We start from the raw sequence: 23,846 nt of genomic DNA, 5'->3' as shown, positions 1-23,846 counted from the left end.
TATATAATAATGATGATAATGAAATATCATCATCATGATATGCATATAAATTATTAATACTAATATAGTAATAAAACTGTTAATAAACGAAATTAACACAGATAATGAAAAAAGGTCAAAGTCCTTTTAAAAATCAAAAGTTAGGTTAGGTTTCACCGGCCGGTTGCTAAATGCGCTATCCAATCATATTTCGTATAAAATGAAGTTTTCATATTTTTTTCAGTTACAAAGCTTACGGAATAAATATAAGCTTTTACGATTGGAGTTCCACTTTCAAAAGGGAAATTTGATTGGAACAGAATTGCAAGTTTTAACAGGTTTTAACTGTGAATTAAAATTAGACATGCGCAATGATCAACTTACTCGCTATGTGTAAGTGACCTGAAGTTTTAATCAGTGATTGTCTGTGTATTTATGTATTGCCTATTGGTTGGATGTGTTGGACCGTTGGACAGTGTTGGATGTAAAACTTTGTGGTGAGGTTATAATAGAATAAAATTTTGTAAAATAATGGCTAGCTGTAGAATATTTGGGGCACTTTCGCGATTTTCGCGAACTAATGTTCACTTCATTACACGATCAGGTAAGTTTTTGTTTCATATTTATGCACGCCTTTGGAAAATTTAATTAAAAAAATTGCACTCCCCATTTCCAGTTGGTGGAAAGTAACCTTTGCACCTTGATTTGTACTATAGATTCCCGAATGCAATCAAGAAGTCCTGGTGCATTGAGAAATTAATTGTTATGTCATGAAAACTATTTTAAATCATTGAGTTTTAATTTTTAATTTAAATACCTGAATAGAAATAATTGAAACAATCTCCTTACAGTCAACAATGATTAAAGTTAAGAACGTTAAAAACAAATGAGAATTCATTGCAGAAAATTAGAAATTAATTTTGTGATTTTTCTTTTGTTTCATTTAGCTCAACAACAGCCAATTAGGTCACTTGCTACAGCTGGAGAAAAACATTTTAGAACAAAAATTGTCGACAATGTAGCTGTTGTTACATTGGATTCACCCCAGGTCAAGGTATGAAAGTATTTAATATAATTTAGGATAGTAATTAAAAAATGAAGTCACTCTTTAGTTTGGAATTAAAAAATGTATTTTTTATAGGTTAACTCCTTGAACCGGGCGGTGATGGAGGAATTTTCGGAGATTTTAAGAACTATTGAGAATAATTCCGCAGTGAGTTCTGTGGTACTTATTAGCGGAAAGCCTGGTAATTTTATAGCAGGCGCCGACATTTCTATGATTAAAGACTTTAAAACTGAAGACGATGGTTATAAAATTTCGAAAGACTGTCACAGAGTTCTTAATGATATCTCTAGTAGTAAGAAGCCAGTAGTTGCAGCAATACAAGGCACTTGTCTAGGTGGTGGTCTAGAGGTATTTTTTTACAATTTTTATAGGTCCCTGAATTTGGCATGAAAAAATACTGAAAAGTATTTTTTTCACGAAACCGAAAAGAATAAAACAAATTAATAAAAAATAATAATGTTATATAGTTGTAGAATTTATCACTCGGTAAAAGATAATATAAAATATCAAGAAAATTATCAATCCTGCAAGTCAAATATTAAAATAAAAAACACAATTTTAATATTTGACTTGGAGGATAGACACTAACTTCAGGGACATATTTTTTAAAGTTAAATAATTGGGAAATTCATTGCAGAATTTCAATTATTTTGAATAATACAATTCTAATCAAATTCTTCCAAAAATGTAATTTTTATTAAAATTCGTCAAAAAATTCAATCATTTAAGAATTTGTTAATAAAATTGTGTATAAGAATTCAATTTAAAGAAACATTTAATTATTCAATAAATTATCTATGTTTGTATTTAAATAATTGAATTCTTGTAGAATTGTCTAATAAAAATTGATCTAAAAATTAATTTCAAATAAAGTTTTAGATAATATTTGAATTTTGGAGAAGTTACTAATAATTACAATTTTCAGAAATAATTAAATTTTGTAAAGTTTTTAAATTAAAATTTTTGAAAATCTGAATTTTTTATTCTTTTATTTAAAAATTCTATGGAACTAATTTTTTTCAAAAGCTTAATCGAAATTTTTAAAAATTATTTCAAGTACAAATGAATTTGAAAATTCTCAAAAGAACTTTATTAAAAGTAATTGATTTAAAGAAGAATTTTAGTTAAAAATTCTAGAAAATAATAATTGAATTGAAATGATGAAAATAATTTTAAAGAAGTTACAGTAACAATATTCTTACATTATAATATAAAATAATGATTTTATCGCTCGGTCACACAATTATTATAAAACATGAAGAAAGCGATCCATTTCTTCATGTTATTGAATTTCAAAAGGTTTGAATTAGAAATTTTGAAAATCTTAGTTCCCATGGAAAAGTAATAATGATTAAATATCAGAATATTCTTTAGGGCAGGGAAAAAGTCAAAATTTTGTTTGGAAATCAGGGAAAAACAAAGTGAAATTTTTGTGGCTACCCTGTAAATGTAAATAGATTTTAACTCTAAATTGACGTCCTTCTAGCTTGCTTTGGCATGCCACTACCGAGTTGCAGTTAGAGACAAAAAAACAAGTTTAGGATTACCAGAAGTTATGTTAGGACTTCTACCGGGAGGAGGTGGAACGCAAAGACTTCCCAAATTAGTCTCTCTACCAAATGCCTTGGATATGACACTGACTGGAAAAACTCTAAAAGCAGACAGAGCTAAAAAGTTCGGCGTTGTCGACCTTTTGGTAGACGAATTAGGCCCTGGACTCTTACCACCTGAAGAAAAGTAAAGGAAAATTCCTCAATTCTGCATTTTATGTATTTATTCCAAGTTCACAGTTTTATATTCTTTTCAGTACAAGAAGATATTTAGAGGAAACAGCCATTAAGGTGGCAAAGGATATTGCGAATGGAAATTTAAAAGTAAATCGTGATCCAAAATCTTTAGTCGCAAAAATAACGAATTACGCTTTGTCATTGGAATTTGTCAAAGATCAAGTTTTCAAAAAGGCGAAAGCTCAGGTTATGAAACTTACTGGTGGTTTATATCCGGCGCCTTTGAAAATTCTCGAAGTTATCCGCACAGGTTTGGATAAGGGACCAGTTGTTGGTTATGAAGCTGAGGCTAAAGCTTTTGGTCATTTGGCAGTTACTAAGGAGAGCAAGGGACTCGTTAGTCTCTTCTTCGGACAGACTGCTTGTAAGAAGAATAGATTTGGAACACCCAAAAGTGCTGTGAAGTAAGTTATAAAAACAAAAATTAAATTAAAAACAAAATCTTGAAATTTATGTTTTTACAACAATAAATTATAATTATTATTTTTTCGAAGTTATCACTTGGGCACTATTTAATATATGTGATTAATAATTATCAATCAATCCAAGTCAGGCAAAAAAATATATAAAAATTCAATTTAACGTTTCGACAGCACCGTTGTCCTCTTCAGAAACGAAAAAGAGAATGTCACAATAATTTGTAGAACAATTATCGTTCGCTGTTAGACATTGGCTGTCGAAACGTTAAATTGAATTTTTATATATTTTTTCTCTGACTTGGATTGTTTGATAATTTTTATTAATCACATATATTAATAAATTATTATAATATTATATTATAAGTACATATAATATAATAATAATAATAATCGAGATATTCTGTCTTCTCGTAAAGTTAGGGCTTTTTGATTCTAAATTGTTTTACAACTCAAATTGTCATGTCAAAAGTTTGACAATCAATTTGTAAATAGAGTGATTAAGTAGTGTTTTAGTTAAATTAATTCCCCTAGAATTTTGACAATAACAGGATTTTCACAGGACAGGGAAATAAGCAAAGTAAGGGAATGTTATCCAAAGTATTGGAAAAATATCAAATTACTGAAAACCTTAAATAGTGAAAAACCTATAATCAGTAAAATTTCACTGATTCAAATCGCGAGAATAGAGCCACTGATTCTCAGTGAAATTTCACTGATTCAGTTTTAGAGAGTACAACTTTTTAATAGCAATTGATTTGAAAAAGAACTTAAGTTATAATTTTAGAAAATATTTGAAGAATTGGAAGAATTGTAGTTATAATTTTTAGATATAATTAAATTCCAAAAGTTATTCAGTGGCGTAGGAACCGGGGGCACGGGGGGTAGTTGCCCTCCGGATTCAGTGCCCTGAAGTTGTTCACAAATGGCCTCGTACTCTCTAAAGTTAGGTCAAATTTGACCAATTCCTTAGCTCACAGGTTAAAAGAGACCCCATTAAGGCCTTCCAAGGAGTCGATACCCCAGGTCAAAATTTAGGTCAAATTTGACATATTTTTCGACCTGTAGGTCAAAAAGAGAATCCATATTTGCTCTACAAGAGCAAAGAAAGAGTTGAAGGTTAAAGAATAGGTCACAATGAACTTAAATTTTGACCTACGATAATGACCCTGCGGAGGGTTTCTATGAGGCCTCTTTTTGACCTATAGGTTGAAAAATACGTGAAATTCGACCTAAATTTTGACGTAACGTTACGCTACTCATGAAAGGGGATTTACGATGTCTCTTTTTGACCTGCAGGCTCTCTAAGGAGTCGCTACTCAAAATTTAAGTCAAATGTGACCTATTTTTATAGATGGGCGATTCTCCGCGTAGCGCAGAACTTAGTTTTTTTCATGTTGTAATGGAAAAATAATAAATAATTTTCATATAATTTTTACAATTCCAACGTGAAAAGGTTATTTATATGTTTAGAAACAAAAACCAATAATTACTTTATTTTGTATCTAATATTATAATTTTTCATAAATAAGCGGTTTTAAGGCTGAAAACGTCAAAATTTTACCTGTCCCCACAGGAAGGGTAGAAAAAAATGTTAATAATTTTAGTAATATGCAATAATAAATACAATTACTATTGACATTTTAGTATCGTCTACTTTAGTACAGTTGAATAAAAATTTTTTTTTTAAAAATTCATTTTATATATGTTTTTTTTCAGTTTATGCTTGATATCAAATTTGGATGCTATTCATTATTTTATTAACAAACAGTAAATTATTTAAATGAAAATCAAATGTTAACTTAAAATTACTTTTGTAAACACAAAAAATAACTTCCTTAAGTTAATTCAGGGAAAAGAATCAATGTTCTAATTGATTTATTCATTTTTCACTCATTTTAAGTTGGAAATTGGATAAGGGAATCACAAAATAATCTCCACCGACCAGGACCTCCACCGACCCTTAAATATTTTACCACAAATTAAACAATTATTTATAAAAAAGGTTAAATAAAGCGTAGTTATATTGTTTTGGTCAATACGAATGAGATCCACTTTAAACCGATTGAAAATTAATGATACTTTTTTCAAAAAATTAAAATATCCAAAGTTGGTTGAAAAAGTTCCCACCAGCCTGAGTTTCCACCGACCTCAGAATTTCCACCGACCTTCGTATTACGAAGAACCTAGTGCAAATGTAGTGTTATGGTGCCACATATATATAAGGAATAAAAAAAACCTATAGCGCTCAGGAAAGTTTACCATAAATTACTTAAATAAATTTCCATAAATTACCACGAAAATTTTTATAAATTACCGCAAAAATTTCCATAAATTAACGAAATAAAAATTTTCAATTGTGATTTCTACTTTGCATATTTTTAAAAATTACCGACAAAATTTCTTTAAATTACCTTACAAATGGCCATAAATTACCTTATAAATTTCCATAAATTACCAAAATCCAAATTTTTAATAATAATTTAAATTTTAAATATTTTTATGAATTATCGCAGAAATTTCCATAAATTTCCATAAATTACAAAAATAATAATTTTTAAATGAGATTTACGCTATAATATTGTTTAAATTACCGCAAAATTTTTTTTGACAAAATGTGTCCAAACAGTGAATTAGTTAATTACTACACTTGTTTACAACAAAAATTATAAATAATTTTTCCGGCCCGCTATGGATTTTTCTTTTTAAAGCCTTTATCTTCAAAAAAATATATTGATAATAATCATAACGATAAAAAAAATTTTTTTTAATTTCATAAACCAAATCGTGCGCTACGCGGAGAATCACCCAGCTATAGATTTGTGGATTAAGGGTTGGTAAATTAAAGAAAAATTTCTTAAATGCAGATGTAATCATTATTATCTTAGGGTAATATATAAGTAGTATAGTTACTTCGAAAATTACATTAAATTTAAATCTACCTTCCAAGTTAGTCAAAGTCTATACTTCATAATAAAAAGAATTAACGTAATCTTAATATTAGGTTTTAGTCAAAAAAAGTTGTTATAAACTGACATCTATTTTTAAAATATGTATTCCATTTTGTTCCTGGTGGACAAATAAATAACAATAAGTATTCAAATATTTATTAAACAAAAATTAATGAAATTTGAGATATTATATTTAAGAATTCTGAAAAATAAGATTTTTAAAAAGTCGTAGGTAATTAAAAATTTTTTTTAAAGATAATTGAATTCCCGAAAATAATTTGAAAAATTGAAACAATTAAAAGTTTTGTCAAATTTAATTGAAATATCTTTTCATTTAGTAGCCATCGATATGGAATACATATTTAGAAAATTTTCAATTTTATCCATTTTTTATAGGACTGTGTCAGTGGTTGGTGCTGGATTAATGGGAGCAGGAATCATTCAAGTCAGTATTGATAAAGGTTATGATGTCATTTTGAAAGACACGAATCAAGCTGGTTTAAATAGAGGAATAGGACAAATACAAAAGGGTTTGGAAACAGCTGTAAAAAGGAAACGTATGTCCAGGTAAATGAATTTTAACTTTTAAATTAAGGGCACGTAGGAAATATTCCCACATCAGGATAATTAGGGGAAAGCGTGCTGATAAAAAATATCCTCGAAATTTGCAAGTACAATATGGCGGCGAGCACACAAATAAGTGGATCTATGTGTCAGTGGTCAAGAAGGTGGCGCCAATTCGAGCTAGTGGCCGCGGCTGAATTAAGGAAACTACTCCATTACTCCACTTTCAACCGTTAATAAAATAATTTCCTTGCAAAATTATTGCAAAAACGGAGAAGGGCGCGGGTCCCATGCGATTCTCTATATTTTCCAAAAAATCCCGACTCAAAATATTCTTTTCTTTTTAAATGAGACGTCGATCACGAAACCATTTTTTCTCCCTCCTGCCCTTAAATAAAAACTAAGGACGTTTTCAAGATCTATTATATATAAAAGCAAATAATATTTTTCTATTTCCTTGAAAAATTGAGTTTTGATAAAATAAAAATCCAGATACCTATGTAAAAATTTAGTAACAGAATTTAATATTGAATTAACCCGTCAGCGGTCGCGCCGTGAGAAAAAGTCTCACGCAACACTACTCGACCTATAGGGCGCTCTTAGAGTGCAAGTGAGACACTAAAAAAGGCGCGACTGCTGACGGGTTAAATTGAAATTGAAAATTAGATATGAAATATTGGTATCAAAATTTTGTCAAAAGAAAAGCAGAAAGAAGGTTTGCAAAAAGTAGGGAAATTTTTTTCTCAATTGTTGTCTGACACCCTAATAGAAATTCAAGCTTTTAAGTGTGGGAAAATATTTATGCGTACCTTACATTTAATTTAATACAATTAATAATTCCATTTTCTAAAAAAATTTTATTTCAGTCTCGAGAAGGATAGGTTCCTGGCAAAATTGGACACTACCTTAAGTTACAATCATTTTCAAAGGTCCGATATAGTCATTGAAGCTGTCTTCGAGGATATTAACATTAAACATAAAGTAATTAAGGAAATTGAAGCTAACACACCGGAATATTGCATTGTTGCTACAAATACGTCTGCGATTCCAATCACGAAAGTAGCAGCCGGAAGCAGCCGACCTGATAAGGTTTATAATTTTTATTTGAAAACATTTATCCGCACAAAAGCTACTTACGATTGTGACTAGATTTTAATATCTTTTAATTTAATAATTTAATTCGAAGAATATTTTACAAAAAAGTGAAGAATGATTAAAAGTTAAGAAAAGTAACTAATTAATTATTGTTTTTGCAGCTAATCGGAATGCACTATTTTTCACCTGTAGACAAAATGCAATTGTTGGAGATTATTACACATAAAGGCACATCAACTGAGACGATTAAAACAGCCGTTGATGTAGGTTTAAAGCAAGGAAAGGTTGTAATTACAGTTGGAGATGGTCCTGGTTTCTATACAACCAGAATTCTCTCTGCCATGTCCACCGAGGGAATCCGATTGCTTCAAGTAAGTTGATTAAGGGTGGGGGGGGGGGGGGTCTGAACGGTGAAAAAAAGCATGTTTTTAAGAATTTTTTTTGGTGATACGCAAAAAGTTAATTTATTTTATCGCTTTGCATATAATATTGCAACATTTGAACAATATTTCTCTAAATTTTAATTTAAAAATATTAAGAATTGAGCGAGATGATGAGATTTTCCTTAGACGCCTCCAAAAGAAATTGATTTGCGGTGTACACTCTAACTCGCAATAGAATCATCTAAAACAAAAAAAATCAAAGTGCATTTATTTGTTAAAGGAGATGTTTTTTGAGGTAACGCTGGGAAGAATTTTTTTTTTTATTTTTCGATTTTTTGTAGCATTTGAAAGTCGAAAAGTCGACTTTCGCTATAAAAAAATCGATTAATTTGTTATTGTAAAATTGGTAATTTAAAAAAAAGCTCCCAGCGTTACCTCAAAAAACATCTCCTTTGACAAATGCACTTTGATTTTTTTGATTTGGATGATACTGTTGCGAGTTGGAGCGAACACCGCAAATCAATTTTTTTTGGAGGCGTCTAAGGAAAATCTCATTATCTCGCTCAATTCTTAATATTTTTTAATTAAAATTTAGAGAAATATTGTTCAAATGTTGCAATATTATATGCAATTATATTCAAAAATAAAAATTTGGCTTTATCGAACGATCAGATTTTGGCCCTTTGTATATAAAATCATCAAAAAAAAAGTTTGAAAAATAATCATTTGGAGCTGAGAAAATGGTACCTAAAAATAGGCATATTTCAATTGGATTTTACAACTGCTCTTTCCCCCTTAAATATTTTCTCAATAATTTATTTAACAAGATTTTTTTTTATTTAATTACCAAGATAGAAGTTAACATTAAAAAGGAAAAACGAATTGAAAAAAATTTATATACACTACCGTCCGTGAGTATCAGGACGCCCCTTTTTTCATGAGTGGAAAAATGCTTAAAACGTAGAAAATAAGAATGACAAAAATTTTTAGTATTTTTTTCCTGAAAGCTAATGAAATTATGAAGAGATTGACACCTGATCGAAGAATTTTCGTTGACTATTCTGTCAGATACAGAAAAAATACTGGATTTTGCATGCTTTTCGTAATTTTTTAATTTCTCGAAAACTAATTAACTTTTATTAGCGCTCTTCGTCTTGTTTTAATCTCTATTTAATGTAGAATCTAAATTATTAACTGGTATTGTGAAATAAATTTTTCCAAAAAAATTTGAAACCGTAAAAGTAGGATTAAAAAAATTATCATGAATATTAAAGTGTCAAAAAGGTCGATGTAAAATATGTTCATTTAATAGACATACTAAAATTCAAAAAAGCTTTTTAATTACTTAATTATTTAATTTAAAAAAATTTTTTTTTTTGAAAAAGTGTCAATCTGTTTTTCAAAATTTTTTTATCCGACTTTCACAGTCTTTTCATAATTTCATTAGCTTTCAGGAAAAAAATACGAAAAATTTTTGTCATTCTTATTTTTTACGTTTTAACCATTTTTCCACTCATGAAAAAAGGGGCGTCCTGATACTCATGGACGGTAGTGTCAGGGAAATGGAGGATTCAGAGAAAAGTCAGGGAATTTTAGAGTAGTTGCCTTTACAATTTTTATAAATAATTAAATTTCAAATGATCCACAAAGTCTGACCGTTGAAATGTACAAAATTTTTGACAATATGCATATTTTCAAAAATTATTGGATTTTTATAAAAGACAAAAACAAAATTTAACGTTTAAAATCTTTATAATTTTTTTGTAACACGCAGTATTGCAATAAAATTTTAATTTAAGAAATAAATAAATAAATTTCGTTCATTTTAACATTTAGAACTTTTGCGGGTAATTATGCAGTTACCCTTTTGCGAAATAATTTCAAAAGGATTCAAATTTGAATTTTAGATAATTCTAATTATATATTCTAAAGAAGTTAGTTTTTGAAAACATTGGTTAAAAATTTTTGTAATTACATAGTTGAATTTTTGAATAAATAGGTATATTTGACTGAAAATTTTTCTAATAGTCAAAACTTTTTTAAATTGAATTGTAAACAATAGAATTATTTTAGGTGAACTTTCTTTTCTTTTTTGAATGGTTGAATTCTCAACGAACTCTTTCAAAAATTCTAAAAACTAATTGATTTAAAGAAGAATTAAAAATTCTAGAAAATAATTGAATTGAAATCTTGAAAATAATTTTGGAGAACTTTTTTTAGCAATTATTATACATTACTGAATTTAAAAAGTTTTGAAATTTGAAATTTTTAATTCTTATGGTAAAAGAATACCTATTCACAAATAAATATAGATGTATTACAAACATTTTTTTTATTTCTAAGCATTTTTAGAGTTTATAAAAATATTCTTTAGAGTCAGAGAAAAAGGCCAAATTTTGTCTGGTAGGGAAAAACAAAATCTAATTTTTGTGGCATCCCTGAAAATAAAATATTTGTTCTGAAAAAATTTCAGTAATTTTGTATGTCAATATAATTTCTCAAATATTTTAAAATAAATAATTTCAATTTCTCCCGAGTTCTCCCGCATCAAATATTATTAATATTAAAAATTAATATTTCAAAGATAGTATTATTAACCCTTTGAGGACCAAATTTTTTCTTAAAAAATCGCGATTTTTCATTTTTAAGCAAACTTTTCAGGGAAAGTTATTGAAGTTTTTTACTTAAAGACCAGTGTTTCTGATACGAAATTTTCCAGACTATGTGAAAATTAAGAAATTTATGCCCGAGTTAATAAAAAAATGTTCATGTTGCCTGAAAGCAACACTGGTCCTCAAAGGGTTAATTAAAGAAAATGATTTATTTTGCAGGAAGGTGTCGATCCCATTCTACTGGATAAACTCACAAAACAATTTGGCTTTCCGGTGGGTTTAGCGACACTGACTGACGAAGTGGGTATTGACGTTGGTGCTCACATTGGAGTTGATCTTGGAAAAGCTTTAGGTCCACGATCAGCAGGTGGTGATGTTAGAATTCTTGAAGATATGGTAAAGAAAGGTTTCCTTGGACGTAAATCTGGCAAGGGATTCTACGTATATGAGGCTAATTCGAAAAATAGAGATGTCAATCTTGGAGCACTGGATATTTTGAAAAGTTATAAACTCGATCCAAAAGGAAGCACTGCAGATGAAGATCGTCAAATGAGGCTGGTCAGCAGATTCGTAAATGAAGCTGTACTTTGTCTAGAAGAAAACATTTTGGCCAATCCGGTAAAATCAGTTTACAATTTTTACAGTTTGGGTTCAAATTTTCACTTTTATTTACTCTAGATATATTTAGAAAATTTTTTATTTCTATTTACTTAAACTTTCTATTTATTACTCTTTATTTAAAATTGAAATTTGTTTTAATTTTAAAGTTTTAATTCATTTTATGATTTTTATTCATAATAATTTATTTCCGAAATTTTTATTTAATTAATTCAAAATGTTTACTGTTTAAATTAAACTTTTGATTTTTCTTTTTTCATTCTCCAAAATTTTTATTTCTATTTAAGTATTTATTTAAACTTTTCGCCCATTTCGAATTTTGAATTCAATACATGATTTTTATTCATAGTAATTTATTTCGGAAAGTTTTATTTAATTAAATTTAATAAATTTAATTCTTGACTTTATTTATTTAATCAATTTACTACTTTAACAGTTTCAGTTCAATTATGTAATAATTTTGTTTTGAATTGTCATTTATTTATTTTTTAAATCAATTTTCTATTTTAATTGTTTGAATTTAATTAATAATGAAATTAAACTGTTATTTTTTGTGTGTCAGATGATAACAGATGGCTAGGGGTTTAGAAATTTTTTTTTCATTTTACAGCTCGAGGGAGATATTGGTGCTGTTTTCGGTCTTGGTTTCCCACCATTTACAGGTGGACCTTTCCGATGGGTTGACTACTACGGAGCCGGAAGACTAGTTAAGAGAATGGAGGAATTCCAAAATTCTTATGGCGAAAGTTTCAAGCCATGTCAATTACTCTATGACATGGCATCTGACTCAACGAAAAAGTTCCATCCTCATTAAACTGGATTTTCGTACAGAAAAGAAAGAAATTGTCAATAGAAAACTAAAAAGTGAATTTAAACTTATATATTAACCGTGGCCTTCAGATTATCACGATGCTATTTTTCAAAGATTTCCTTACAATTACAAGTTTTTTATCGAGAGAACTTTAAAGTGAATTCTACGATACTCTAATTCAAGAATAGAAAAAAAACACAATTTCTCTTTTTCTTTATATGAATAGAGAAAAGTGTGACTTATCAACTATATTTTGTGGATGCATTTTTTGAAAGATTTTATAGATCGGATTGTGGAACAGAACTATTTTTGGACTATTGTTAATGTAATATAGTATAGATCGCTATTGTAAGTATATTTTTATTACCGAAATGTTTATTAAATAAATTATAATAAATTGAAATACTATTAGAAAATAATTTGATAAAAATATATATTCGATTAGTAAGTCATATTTTTTTTTAATTTTATTTTTGAGTGTTTTGAATGAAATTAAACAGATTTAAATGAATCTTTTAATATTACTTAATTTATTATTTAATCTTGCATACTTTGAAGTACAAGTTTTTGTTTGTTATGTTTTAATTTTAAAATGTTTAATCGATTGAGTTATGTGTTTGCAGAAAAATTATGAATAATTTGAAACATATTATTTAATAATACGTTTTGAAATTTGATGCAGTTCTAAAAGTGCGGGTAAAAATGTAAACAAGGTTGTAGAGGTCAACGGAAAAACGTGATGAGACAGACGGCGGTAATTTATGCAATGATCAAAAAAAGATATTAGAACTGAAATTCATAATGAAATGTCTGATAAACATTTTTTTAATTAACAAGTTCTACGTACTTCTTCATGACTTGAGAAAATTATTCTTCAGGTAACTTTGAAAGAGAATTTTATTTTTCATTTTTATTATTATTATTATTTTTATTTTTATCATAATTTATTATTTTTTTTCATTATTCTTAAGTATTATTATTATTTTCCATTAATATTTCTATGACTGTAACTATTAATTTTTAATTATTGTTAGTATTATTATTATTTATTTTTGATTCAACAACAATAGTAGTAATTTAATTAACGAATATGTTAATAAATTTTGATATTTTGTATAACAAACTCTGCTAACTTTGTATTTTTTCTTAATTAATTTTCTCTGAGTCATCAATTCTTAAAATAATAAAAAATAATTAATTTTTTAAGATTGTAGTAAAAGGTCATAGGATTAAAATTCTTTTACATTTTCGAGTGATATATTTTTATCTCTGTCTGTATAGCTGCCGGTTTCATTAACCGAGGTTAAAATTTTAGTGATTCGTGAATCAGAAGGTCTATCCTTATAAATGTGGGTTTTATTGACAGTGATTAAAAATTCAATTATTGGTAAAATCTTTGATTTTTTTGTTCGCAAAATCTAATCAAAAACAGTGTATAGAATTTTGTCTAATAATTAAAAAATTAATTTTTGCTTTAATGATACTGACGAGAATTTTTTAAACTTGGATAATATTTAAATATATTTTATTTATTAATAATATATTGTTTATTAATTATAGTATTAATTGTAAAATATTTTTAAATAGTGAATTTAAAGTAATAGTTATAATAAAAAATATAATAATTATTACAATAATAATTAGTATATTATATGCGTAATTCATGAAAAGAAACTTATGAGAAGAGATGGTTTTTGTGGTATGAGAGCTCCCTATACCTACCTGATGCACTATTATATTTAATAAATTAATAAATTACGTTGACATATATTGCAATAGTGAATCGAATTTCGCAATAATCTTGCCTAAAATGACCTTGATTATTGTTGGAAAGTTGATGCAATTCTTATTAACAATTACGTGGATAACAAGTTCACTAATAAAAATTTAAAAAAAAGGATTAAAAAATGGTAAACCTGTTTTATTCTCATTATGTCGTGCGTATTACAAAGATGTCTAAGGTGAAAAAAACTTGTAGTGCAATTTATCATAATCGGTCAATGGATGCATTCACATTTTCAGATTATATTAAGAAAATTTAATCTTGCTAAATTTTAATTTATTTCCTTTGGTTTATAACAAACGAATATCTACATATTATTTGTAGAATCAAATGACATTTGATTTAAGTTTAAAAATGATTTTTAGGACACATCAAAATATTGTTTTAAATTTCCATTTCCCATTCTTTTTTATAGTTCGATCCTGAAAAGATAGTTTATTTAAATGTTTACCTAAAAGACCATAATCATTAATCGTAAATCAATTGGAGGGATGATTTGTGTATTAAATTTTATACACGGGAGAAAACTCGGCAACTAACGAGGTGTAAATCAAGTTGGAATTTTCTGATGTAAATAGACGAGAGGATTGCAAATGGAAATAATGGGAAATAAGGAAATTGACGTTTCAATTGAAATACTGGATTTTCTTTATTCATATATTACAAGAAACAAACGAATTTTGAATATTGATGATAAAAGGTAATCATTGTGATATTTTGCATCATTTACCGGTCCCCACATACCTTGTTTGTGGCATTTATGATGCGAAAAAGAGGTTGGGTCCTTGGCTGATGCAAGAAAGTAGTAGGATTTCACTAGATGCTAATGAGAATGAACGGGCCTCCAGGTTCTGCATCGATTGGACATCAAGCATTGGATGATGGAGAATAATAGAAAAAAGTTACAATTATTATATATTCAAAGGAGAAACATTACCAATCGTTTCCTGATTTATTGCACTGCTTTTAATTATCCGATGATTGGGAGTTTTTATTCAACTAGACACTTTTACCCTTGAATTAACATTGAAGAAGAAATAATTCGAATTCTCAAGAAACTTCCATTTTTTTAAAATAAGTACAAAAATGATATTGACTAACTTTTTGCATTAAAACGATTTTCGAAGATCATATTTTCCGCATTATTCAGAATGCGGAAAATTTTCTAAAATCAGGTATTTTTTTTTATTTTAACTTTTATTTATATTTCGATTGAATTAAATTATTTCTTGCATTTCTATTTTTAGTTTTATTATTATTATTATTCAGTTTATTTAATTTCAAAAATTGTAAATGCAGTTTTAATTTCTTTACAGAGTTTATAATAAAGCATTGAGATGGAAAGGAGACAAATCGTAATCAAACATTATTTTTCCACGTTGCGTGAATTCTTCAAATAAAAAAAGGTAATTATATTCTTTTTAGAATTTCGTATTAGTAACATTTTCAATAATAATTAGAGAATAATTGGAAAAAGTAAATTTGATATAAATCTTGCAAACAATGTTGAAAATAATTTTTGAAAAATATATTATCGTATAAATAATTTTGACATTCAGAAGCGAAAGAACATTACAAATATCTAAAGCAGGCAATTTAATACAATGTTGCGATAGCAAGTAATTATTAAAGCTAAATATACATATATATGTATACAAAGCCTTTGGCTGACATGACTCTTTTAGTAAATGTTTTCAACTGATCCTGAACGAATGGCTATATCTCAGGATATGACAGCAAAGAGATATGCTCGTTTAACATTCAGACAAAACGTGATGGAAATATTTTCCGAACTGATATAAATCAATCGAAGGAGCATCTTTATTTCTGAAACAATGAAATCTATCGAAAAATAAGGCGAATTTATTTTTACGCATATGTCGAAATTAATACCTTGCAGTAGAATATAACTTCAAATTCTTTTTCTCTTTTCAATATATCTTTGAATGTCTTTTAATTTCATTTTTCTTCAACTATGAGTTTTCCATTGTTTTTTTCTGAATTTCTTTTGAAACTGCAATTTTTGGTAATTTGCAATTAAGTTGGAGATTTGTCTAAAAATAAAAAAATTACTCTTATTTTCATATTTCTGCATTCTTCTTTTAAAATTGAGCCAAATTTTTCATTTGTTTGGTTTAGAAGATTCTTTTGAAATTGCAGTTGTAATTCTCAATTAGTTGATGATTTTCTAGGGATAATACAAATAGATAATTCAATTTATTTCTTCTATTTTCAAACTCTTTGCATTCTTTCAAAATGGAGATTAAAATCATTTATTAAAATGGGATTAAAATAACAATTTATTTCTTTAATTTTCAAACTTTTTTCTATCTTTCAAAATACAGCTAAATTTTTCAATTTTTTAGAAAATTATTTAAAAATTGTAAATGTAACATGCAATTGATTGGAGATTTTTCAGGGAATAAATATTTATTATTATCTTACTATTTATTTCTTTCATTTTCAAATTTTCTTTGCGTTCTTCTTTCAAAAAAGATTCAAAACCGAACAATGACGTTCAAGGTTTATTTTATTTTCAAATTTTCTTACATTCTTTTAACGCAGTATATTTTTGTCATTTTTAAATTTTTTTTCATTGTTTTAAAATAGAGCCAAATTTTTTACTTTTTTAGAAAATTATTTAGAAATTTTCATTGTAATTTGCAATTGGTTGTAGATTTCCCAGGGAATAAATAGCAAAATGTATTTCACTCATTTTCACATTTTTTGCTTTCTTTTTTCAAAAGAGATTAAAGAAAAACTACAAAATGCAATTGAAGGGCTACAGAAAATAAGGGGACGAACGCATGGTTGAAAGGGATAATATCAGTCAGGTAGCAGCGAGCGGCTCAAGGCTTGTCACTGCTACCCGACTGGTACTATCCCTTCCAAGCCTCGCGTTCGTCCCCTTATTTTATGTAGCCCTTCAATTTAACTTCTTTCAGAGTAGGGACAAATTTTTTATTTTTTTTAAAAGAATTTTTTTCCAAATTGCAGTTGTAATTTGCATTTAGTTGGACATTTTATAGGAAATAAATAACGCAATTTATTACTGTCATTTTTAAATTTTTTGCATTCTTCTTTCGAAATAGAGCCAAATTTTTCATGCTTTTAGAAAATTCTTTAGAAATTGAAGTTGCAATTTACAATTGGTTGAATATTTTCCAGGAAATAAATTATGCAATTTATTTATTTCGTTTACAAATTTTTTGGATTCTTCTTTCAAAATAGATTCAAATCCAAATAATGCCATAGGGGAGAGTGGGGCAAAATGGGGTACCTTTTTGAAATTGGCTGTTTACAGAGAACCAAACGAATAAATCGATTCAGCTAAACTTCAGAATTCTTCTTTGTACACTTAGCTTTGAGGAAATTATGATAATAGCGGAGAAAAAAATTTTTGAAAGAACTTATATCGTATTTTCTGAGAAAGTGCTAACATCCCATTTTGCCCCACCCGTGGGGCAAAATGGGGTGGCATCAAATAACTATACGAAACATTGAGTATTTTTTCAAAATTCATTAAATTCTTGTTGTATGAGATTATAAATACAAACAAAAAGTAGGATTCTTTATTATTATGAAAAAACAAGTAATATTTATTAGAATTTAACAAAAAAACATGGATATTGCAAAATATCGATATACCGATAATGAAACATCGATAGTATAAATGCCTCGAAGCAATAATATCGATTCTTCTGCTGGAAACCTTTAAATATGCATAATATAATGTTTTTAAATAGTTTTAATGAAACGGCGTAGCTTCCGGCATGCCCCACACTTAGGTACCCCATTCTGCCCCACACTGCATATTAAAACAAAATGCAATGTTTACAAATTATTGTAAACAATTAAACAATCTATTCTATTGGAAATTACTCTCGAATAAGTACTGAAAAAGATACCACACTTGCCAAATTAAATGCATTATCCCAAAAAGTTTGGAGAGCACTTTAATTTTGAAAAAAATTCATATTTTTTTTGCTTAAAACTTAAAAGTTGTATAACTTTCAAAAAAAAATTTTCTTTGGAGTGTCTTCATAATTAATAACAGTTTCTTATCAACATGAATGATATATGTCGAGGAAAAAAAAATTAAAAGTACCTATCATGGAAAAACAGAGGTACCCCATTTGACCCGCCTACCCTATTTTGCCCCACTCTCCCCTATTCTATGTTTTTTGAATAAAATTATTATTTTGCTATTTAAAAAATATTTTTAAATATGTAATTAATTAATTGAATTAAATTTCCTCAATGTGACGATTTAATAATCGCATAAAGATTTTCCGTTCAAGAAATGTATACATATTGTACGTAAATATATATATATATATATATATATATATATATATATATATATATATATATATATATATATATATAAATCTCCGCCTTTATTTGTGAAAGGCTTGGCGTAATTTCTCTCTTATTTGTATTTTATTTATAGGATAAAAAATATTTATCAATTTTCCAATACACGCCTTTAAAACTGTTTACAAATTGTCCCGATTGCAAAAGTAAAAAAATTTTCCTGTGTTCAATCCAAAGTAGGAAAGAGGAAGAAAGAAAAATACTTTCTTTAGATAAAAAATAACTTTAAAAAAAATAAGAAGAAAAATTAATTAAAAATTTTAGATGAGTTTTAAAAAAAATTTTTTATTTGACTAAAAATATTTGTTTTTTATGTAATTTAGAAATTTAATGAATGATGACTGCAGATGAAAACATTTGTTTTAGCAAAAATTATTACTTGATTTTTATCATTCTTGACACGTGTAATCTACTTTGGCACATTTGCAATGTTTTGAAGCTAATCTATAAGTCTACGTATTCGAACATCCCACGTTCACGTGTTTAAACCATCCACGCGAATTATACTTGACTTATCACTTACCATTCAGTGTTAACGCGAGGTCTCCCACGTTGTCTTCAACCTAGTTCAGTGAGAGCACTTTTCTTCTGGTTCAAATTTTTAATCAATCAAGAAAAGTGCAAACACTATTTTCTATTTTCTTCAACTATTTTCAATTCGATTAGCTGAATTTTCTTCTAGTCAAGAACATAAATAAATTTTTAAGTAAAATGATTAGGTATTAATAAATAATAAGTTAATTACTACTCTTTTGATTTGAGACATTTTTTTGGAAAAATTTAGTTGAAAAATTTAATCTTAATTCGTATTAAATATTAATTTTTATTAAAAAAATTAAAACAAATTTTATTTTCGAAAAATTTATTTCGCAGTATTTATTAAAAGAAGTCAAATATTTTTTTTGAAAAATTAATTTAAAAACGTTAAGTGTTGAAATTGTTACTGCAAATAGATTTAAATGTCTTAACGAATTAGTCATTGACTTTGAGGAGTTAATGATTTACATTATTCGTCACTTGCATAATTATTGCCGCTACTAAAATGCAAATTCTTCTAGACTTAATAGTTTAAGCAAAGAACAGTAACACTTATTTGCAAAGTGATACGCAATCTTGTTCAAATTTAGAATTTTTTAATGCAAAATTAAAAGTTGCAAAATTTAAACAAAAATATTAAAATCTAGTAAAAATAATTAAATAATTGACTCATTTGGTGAATGCAATAAAAATTATACTAGAGAAATTAAAATTAGAATTTTTATTAAAATTAAGAAGTAAATCTAAATTGTTAAAAAATAATTTTCTCTCTATCAATTCTAATTTATTCGTGTGTCTAATAAAAAAATGTAAATTGTTTCATCATCATTATTTTGTTCGGAGAATGGAAAACGAATGAAAACACAGAATTTATATAAAAAAGTATATAAGTTTTAATTGCTTCTTTTTTTCTGGAAATAGGTACAAAAATGAAAAATGGGATCAAAGTCTTATAAATCTCCTTATAATGGGAGTTAACAAGGCGATAGTCGAAAACAAAATGATATTAAATTATTTGATGATCCTAATTTTTTGAACAAATACAAGAAAATATGTACAGACTCTATTACAGAGTTTAGCAATAAATATTATTTTCTCTTAATTTTGTTTTCTTTTATAAAACATATGTACAAATCACAGACACACTTAGGTACTCGTTTTAATTGCACGATCACTGTATAAGATCTTCATTTTTCAATTCGCACAAAAGTCTATTTCAGATGAGATAATCTTTTCTTCTTCTTCTTTCTCGTGACATATTTTTTCTTACTTTTTTTCCAAAGCAGAAAACTGCTGTTCAAAACGCTTAAATCTTAAGACTAGATTTAATTTTGAAGCGCAAAAAAAAGAAATGATCTGGAACGTGTGGATGATTTTCTCTTTTGGTCCCGGAATTTCTATCATCTCATGATGATTTTGATACTTGATTGTAATTTTCTTTTCCACCTTTGTTTCAGGTCATGAGCTGTTGAATTCTCGGTGCAAGAACTGGAAGTAGGCTCACCCTCAATGGACCTGGAACAACTTTGGGTGTGTTTGTTGATGATAATGCGGAATTTCTGTCTCTTGAATGACGCTTAACGTGTTTGGCGAGATGATCACTTCGCATGAAACGTCTTTGACAAACGAGGCAGACGAATTTCTTTTCTCCAGTGTGAGTGCGCTTGTGTCTCGAGAGTTCATCGCTGCGTGAAAATTTACGTCCGCAATCCTCATAGGGACAGGGAAATGGTCTTTCGCCGGTGTGCGTTCGGGTGTGAGCCTTGAGATGTGAGGATTTGAAGTAATTTTTTGCACATCCAGGATGCTCGCACTCGTAGACTCGGCGACGGGTTGTCGCCTCGGGAACGGAAATTGATGTTGTTGCTGCTGTTGGATTTGGTATTGTCACTAGGAGAAGAGGTGTTCGAGGTAGGACGAGAGGGGAACTTAATAATCCCGTCACTGATGGTTTAGGAGCCAAGGGTTGTAATTTTGGTTGAGTTGTCTCACGATCTGTATTCTTATTGTTGACGATAATCTCTTCTTTTCGCAGGCTCATCTTGAATTTGAGACTCTTGAGAATGTTCTCCGGCTGGACTGCAGGTGATTTTGGAACTGGAGGACTTGCTAATTTCTCCGGCTGGGGAATTGGGTTTGGAGATGATAAGTTTGCTGGAGTACATGTTCCATCGCGATTTGCTCGCATTATCACCGAAGCTCGTGCTGGTTCTGGACTTGACGGTGGTGTACCGTCCAGTAAAAGCTGGAAAAGAAAGGAGAAAACTCTTTAGAAATCACACATATGGTAATATAAAATATAAACTCTTATGATATAAATAGAAATATCTCATTTCTAGATGTGTCTTTTGCCTCTTTTTGGTAAAGACTCATGAAAGTAGTAAAGAAAGATTTAGGAAAGACCGTTCTAGTAGTAGCGGCTGTCTTTAGTCAGACATCTTTAAATAAATCAGACGTTTATAATTTAATTATATTTTATCCAGCTTATATAATTTATTTTCAAAGAAAAAATTTATCACGAAGGGAATAATTTTTTGTGAAATATTTCTTTCAGTTTCTTACCTTTGCTAATTCGCATTGCTCTAGACAGCGCCTTTTCCTTGGCAATTCGTCTTCTTCGGAGTCAGACGGTTGTGGTGTTGGAGGGAATACGAGATGATTATTACCATCTTCGGTTCGCTTCAGGTTTTCTTCATTAAACCCTCTCTTGCTTATTACTTTCTCTCCTAATATTGCGGCAACACTGAACGTCGACAGTAATGGTTCAACCTACATATAAAAATGAGTTTTATTATTTAATTGCAATTTGTAATTCTAAAATTGATAATTAAATAGAGAAATAGCAGGTTCGATATCGAATTTCAAATTTTTTCGAATTTCAATAGTGCTGAGAAGGAGTACCGTCTATCAATAAATTATTTTTATTGAAAAAAGAAGTTATTTTTAAAGGATTTTGATTTCTTCAATCATTACACTAAATATAGTTAGAATTTCTTCACAGAATATCTTTCAAAGATATCTTTTTGAAAGATAAAACACCGTAATTAGGGTTTTTTTGCTAAAAAATTTATTGTTTTTGAAAAAAGCACTATTTTAAACAGAATATCTTGAGAATAAATTCGGAACAGATGAAGACATCTTTATTGAAGATAAAACGCCTTACTAGAAGTTTTTTTCACTGAAAAATTTTGTTTTATTAATAAAAGGGGCTATTTTGAAAAAGATTTTGACTTTTCGAATTATTACACTGATTATATTGAAAATATAATATTGCGAATATCTTCAATATATCTTCCAAAGAGATGAACACATCTTTGTAAAAGAAGAAATGCTTTGATAAGGATATATTCACTAAAAAATTTAGTTTTATTGAAAAAAGAGCTACTTTGAAAAGGATTTTGATTTCTTGAATTATTATACGCGAAATATGTTGAGAATATTTTTAGAATATTTTTAGAATATATATATATATATATATATATATATATATATATATATATATATATATATATATATATAAAATATCTTCCAAGGAGATGAAAATATTATTTTTAATGAAAAAACGCACGACTTTTTTGTCATCAAAAAAATTAATTTTATTTCACAAAGAAGATATTTCGAAAACAATTTTTAAACCTCGAATTTTTACAAGTTCTAAATTAACAATTTTTTTCATTTCGTTAATATTTTTATTAGATCATTGGTATTCCAAAGCTGTTATAAATAAATCGATTCAATGAAATTTGGAGATTATTTTTGGAATTTTGTTTCGCAATTTAATTTACATAATTTTGCGAACAACTTGAATACTAAAATGCCAAAGACGCTGACCATCTTAATAAAATGTTTTTACTCCTGTATGAAATCTATAGAGAGAGATTAGGATTTTGAGGAAGATCATGGTTTTGCGAGAAGTAAAAGGAACCGGTTCGCAGGATTTTCAAAACCAGTTAATCTATTCAGATTAAAAAGGGAAAAAGTGAGATGAGTTCTTTGAACTTCTTTTTTCTATATATTTACTGAGTAAACAGTTTCATCAAGGCACACTTCTCTTAATGGGCGGAGCACACGTTAAAATTTGTATTTCGCGGGCATGTGTGGCGGCAATTTTAATTCGAAGGCAAATATTTTATTGCACTTACGTGAATTTGTTTTAATTGAGGTGATGCTGGAGGCGATAGTGTTATTGCTGATGACTCCATTTTCACAATAACGAAAAGGAAAAAAAATGCTTTTTTATAATGAAAAATAAAATATACAACACTTGATTGAAGTTACATTCGAGAGTACATAACACTTGAGAAATTGGAATTGAAGAACAAGAAACGTACTCAACGAAGAACTGAAAGAGCAATGAAGCTTTCACGGAGTGTACGATGTGGTGTTCTCTCGGGTGTGTGAGTAATCATGCAGCGTGTGGATCGATTGACGAATCAGAATGAGGGGCTCGGCTCCGAGAACCAATTGAATGTTAGCTGTCAGTTGGTCACTGCGTGATCAGTAGCGTGCTGTTCACGTGTACCTAGAATGACTGAGGTCGTGATCATGACGTCACTCCGCGTGGTGACCGGTCGATACGTCATGCCGTCATTGTGTGTTGTGTAGCGTCATATCAACATCTTTGACTTAGATTTGCCAAAGAGTTTGGCTCCGACCTTCTCTTCACCAAGCCTCCGCTTCCTCCTACTCCACTTCCATGCTTTCGCTTCACTTTATTTTCTCTTCCAACTCTCGGCGAAAAATATCTTTGTATATATACATATATATATTTGACGAGCCTCCGAATTCTTTGTTCTTCTAACCAGGAGAAAAATGCATAATCTTCTTATGCGCTCGCTGACCTCTTCCGCTATAAAATTCTTCTTTC

General features: G+C 28.3%; 2 protein-coding genes across 2 annotated transcripts; one reads left to right on the top strand and one right to left on the bottom strand.

Annotated features, from left to right (window-relative positions):
* The first annotated feature begins 219 nt into the window (after positions 1-219).
* LOC122498904 (trifunctional enzyme subunit alpha, mitochondrial) lies at positions 220-12,701 on the top strand. Its single transcript, XM_043606900.1, has 10 exons — positions 220-583; positions 927-1,033; positions 1,121-1,393; positions 2,532-2,782; positions 2,853-3,236; positions 6,596-6,766; positions 7,630-7,852; positions 8,020-8,229; positions 11,073-11,471; positions 12,082-12,701. Exons 1-10 carry the CDS (start codon positions 511-513, stop codon positions 12,283-12,285), a joined length of 2,295 nt encoding a protein of 764 aa, XP_043462835.1. The 5' UTR covers positions 220-510; the 3' UTR covers positions 12,286-12,701.
* A 7,147-nt stretch (positions 12,702-19,848) lies between these two features.
* On the bottom strand, positions 19,849-23,353 carry LOC122498894 (Krueppel-like factor 10). The gene is made up of 3 exons (XM_043606891.1): positions 23,122-23,353; positions 21,542-21,748; positions 19,849-21,224 (listed from the first exon to the last, which is right to left on the bottom strand). Exons 1-3 carry the CDS (start codon positions 23,179-23,181, stop codon positions 20,433-20,435), a joined length of 1,059 nt encoding a protein of 352 aa, XP_043462826.1. The 5' UTR covers positions 23,182-23,353; the 3' UTR covers positions 19,849-20,432.
* Positions 23,354-23,846: the final 493 nt, after the last annotated feature.

This window comes from Leptopilina heterotoma, unplaced genomic scaffold (genome assembly GCF_015476425.1).
Source record: "Leptopilina heterotoma isolate Lh14 unplaced genomic scaffold, ASM1547642v1 Lhet_161, whole genome shotgun sequence".
Taxonomy (NCBI): Eukaryota; Metazoa; Arthropoda; class Insecta; order Hymenoptera; family Figitidae; genus Leptopilina; species Leptopilina heterotoma.
This window is presented reverse-complemented; position numbering and strand designations above follow the sequence as displayed.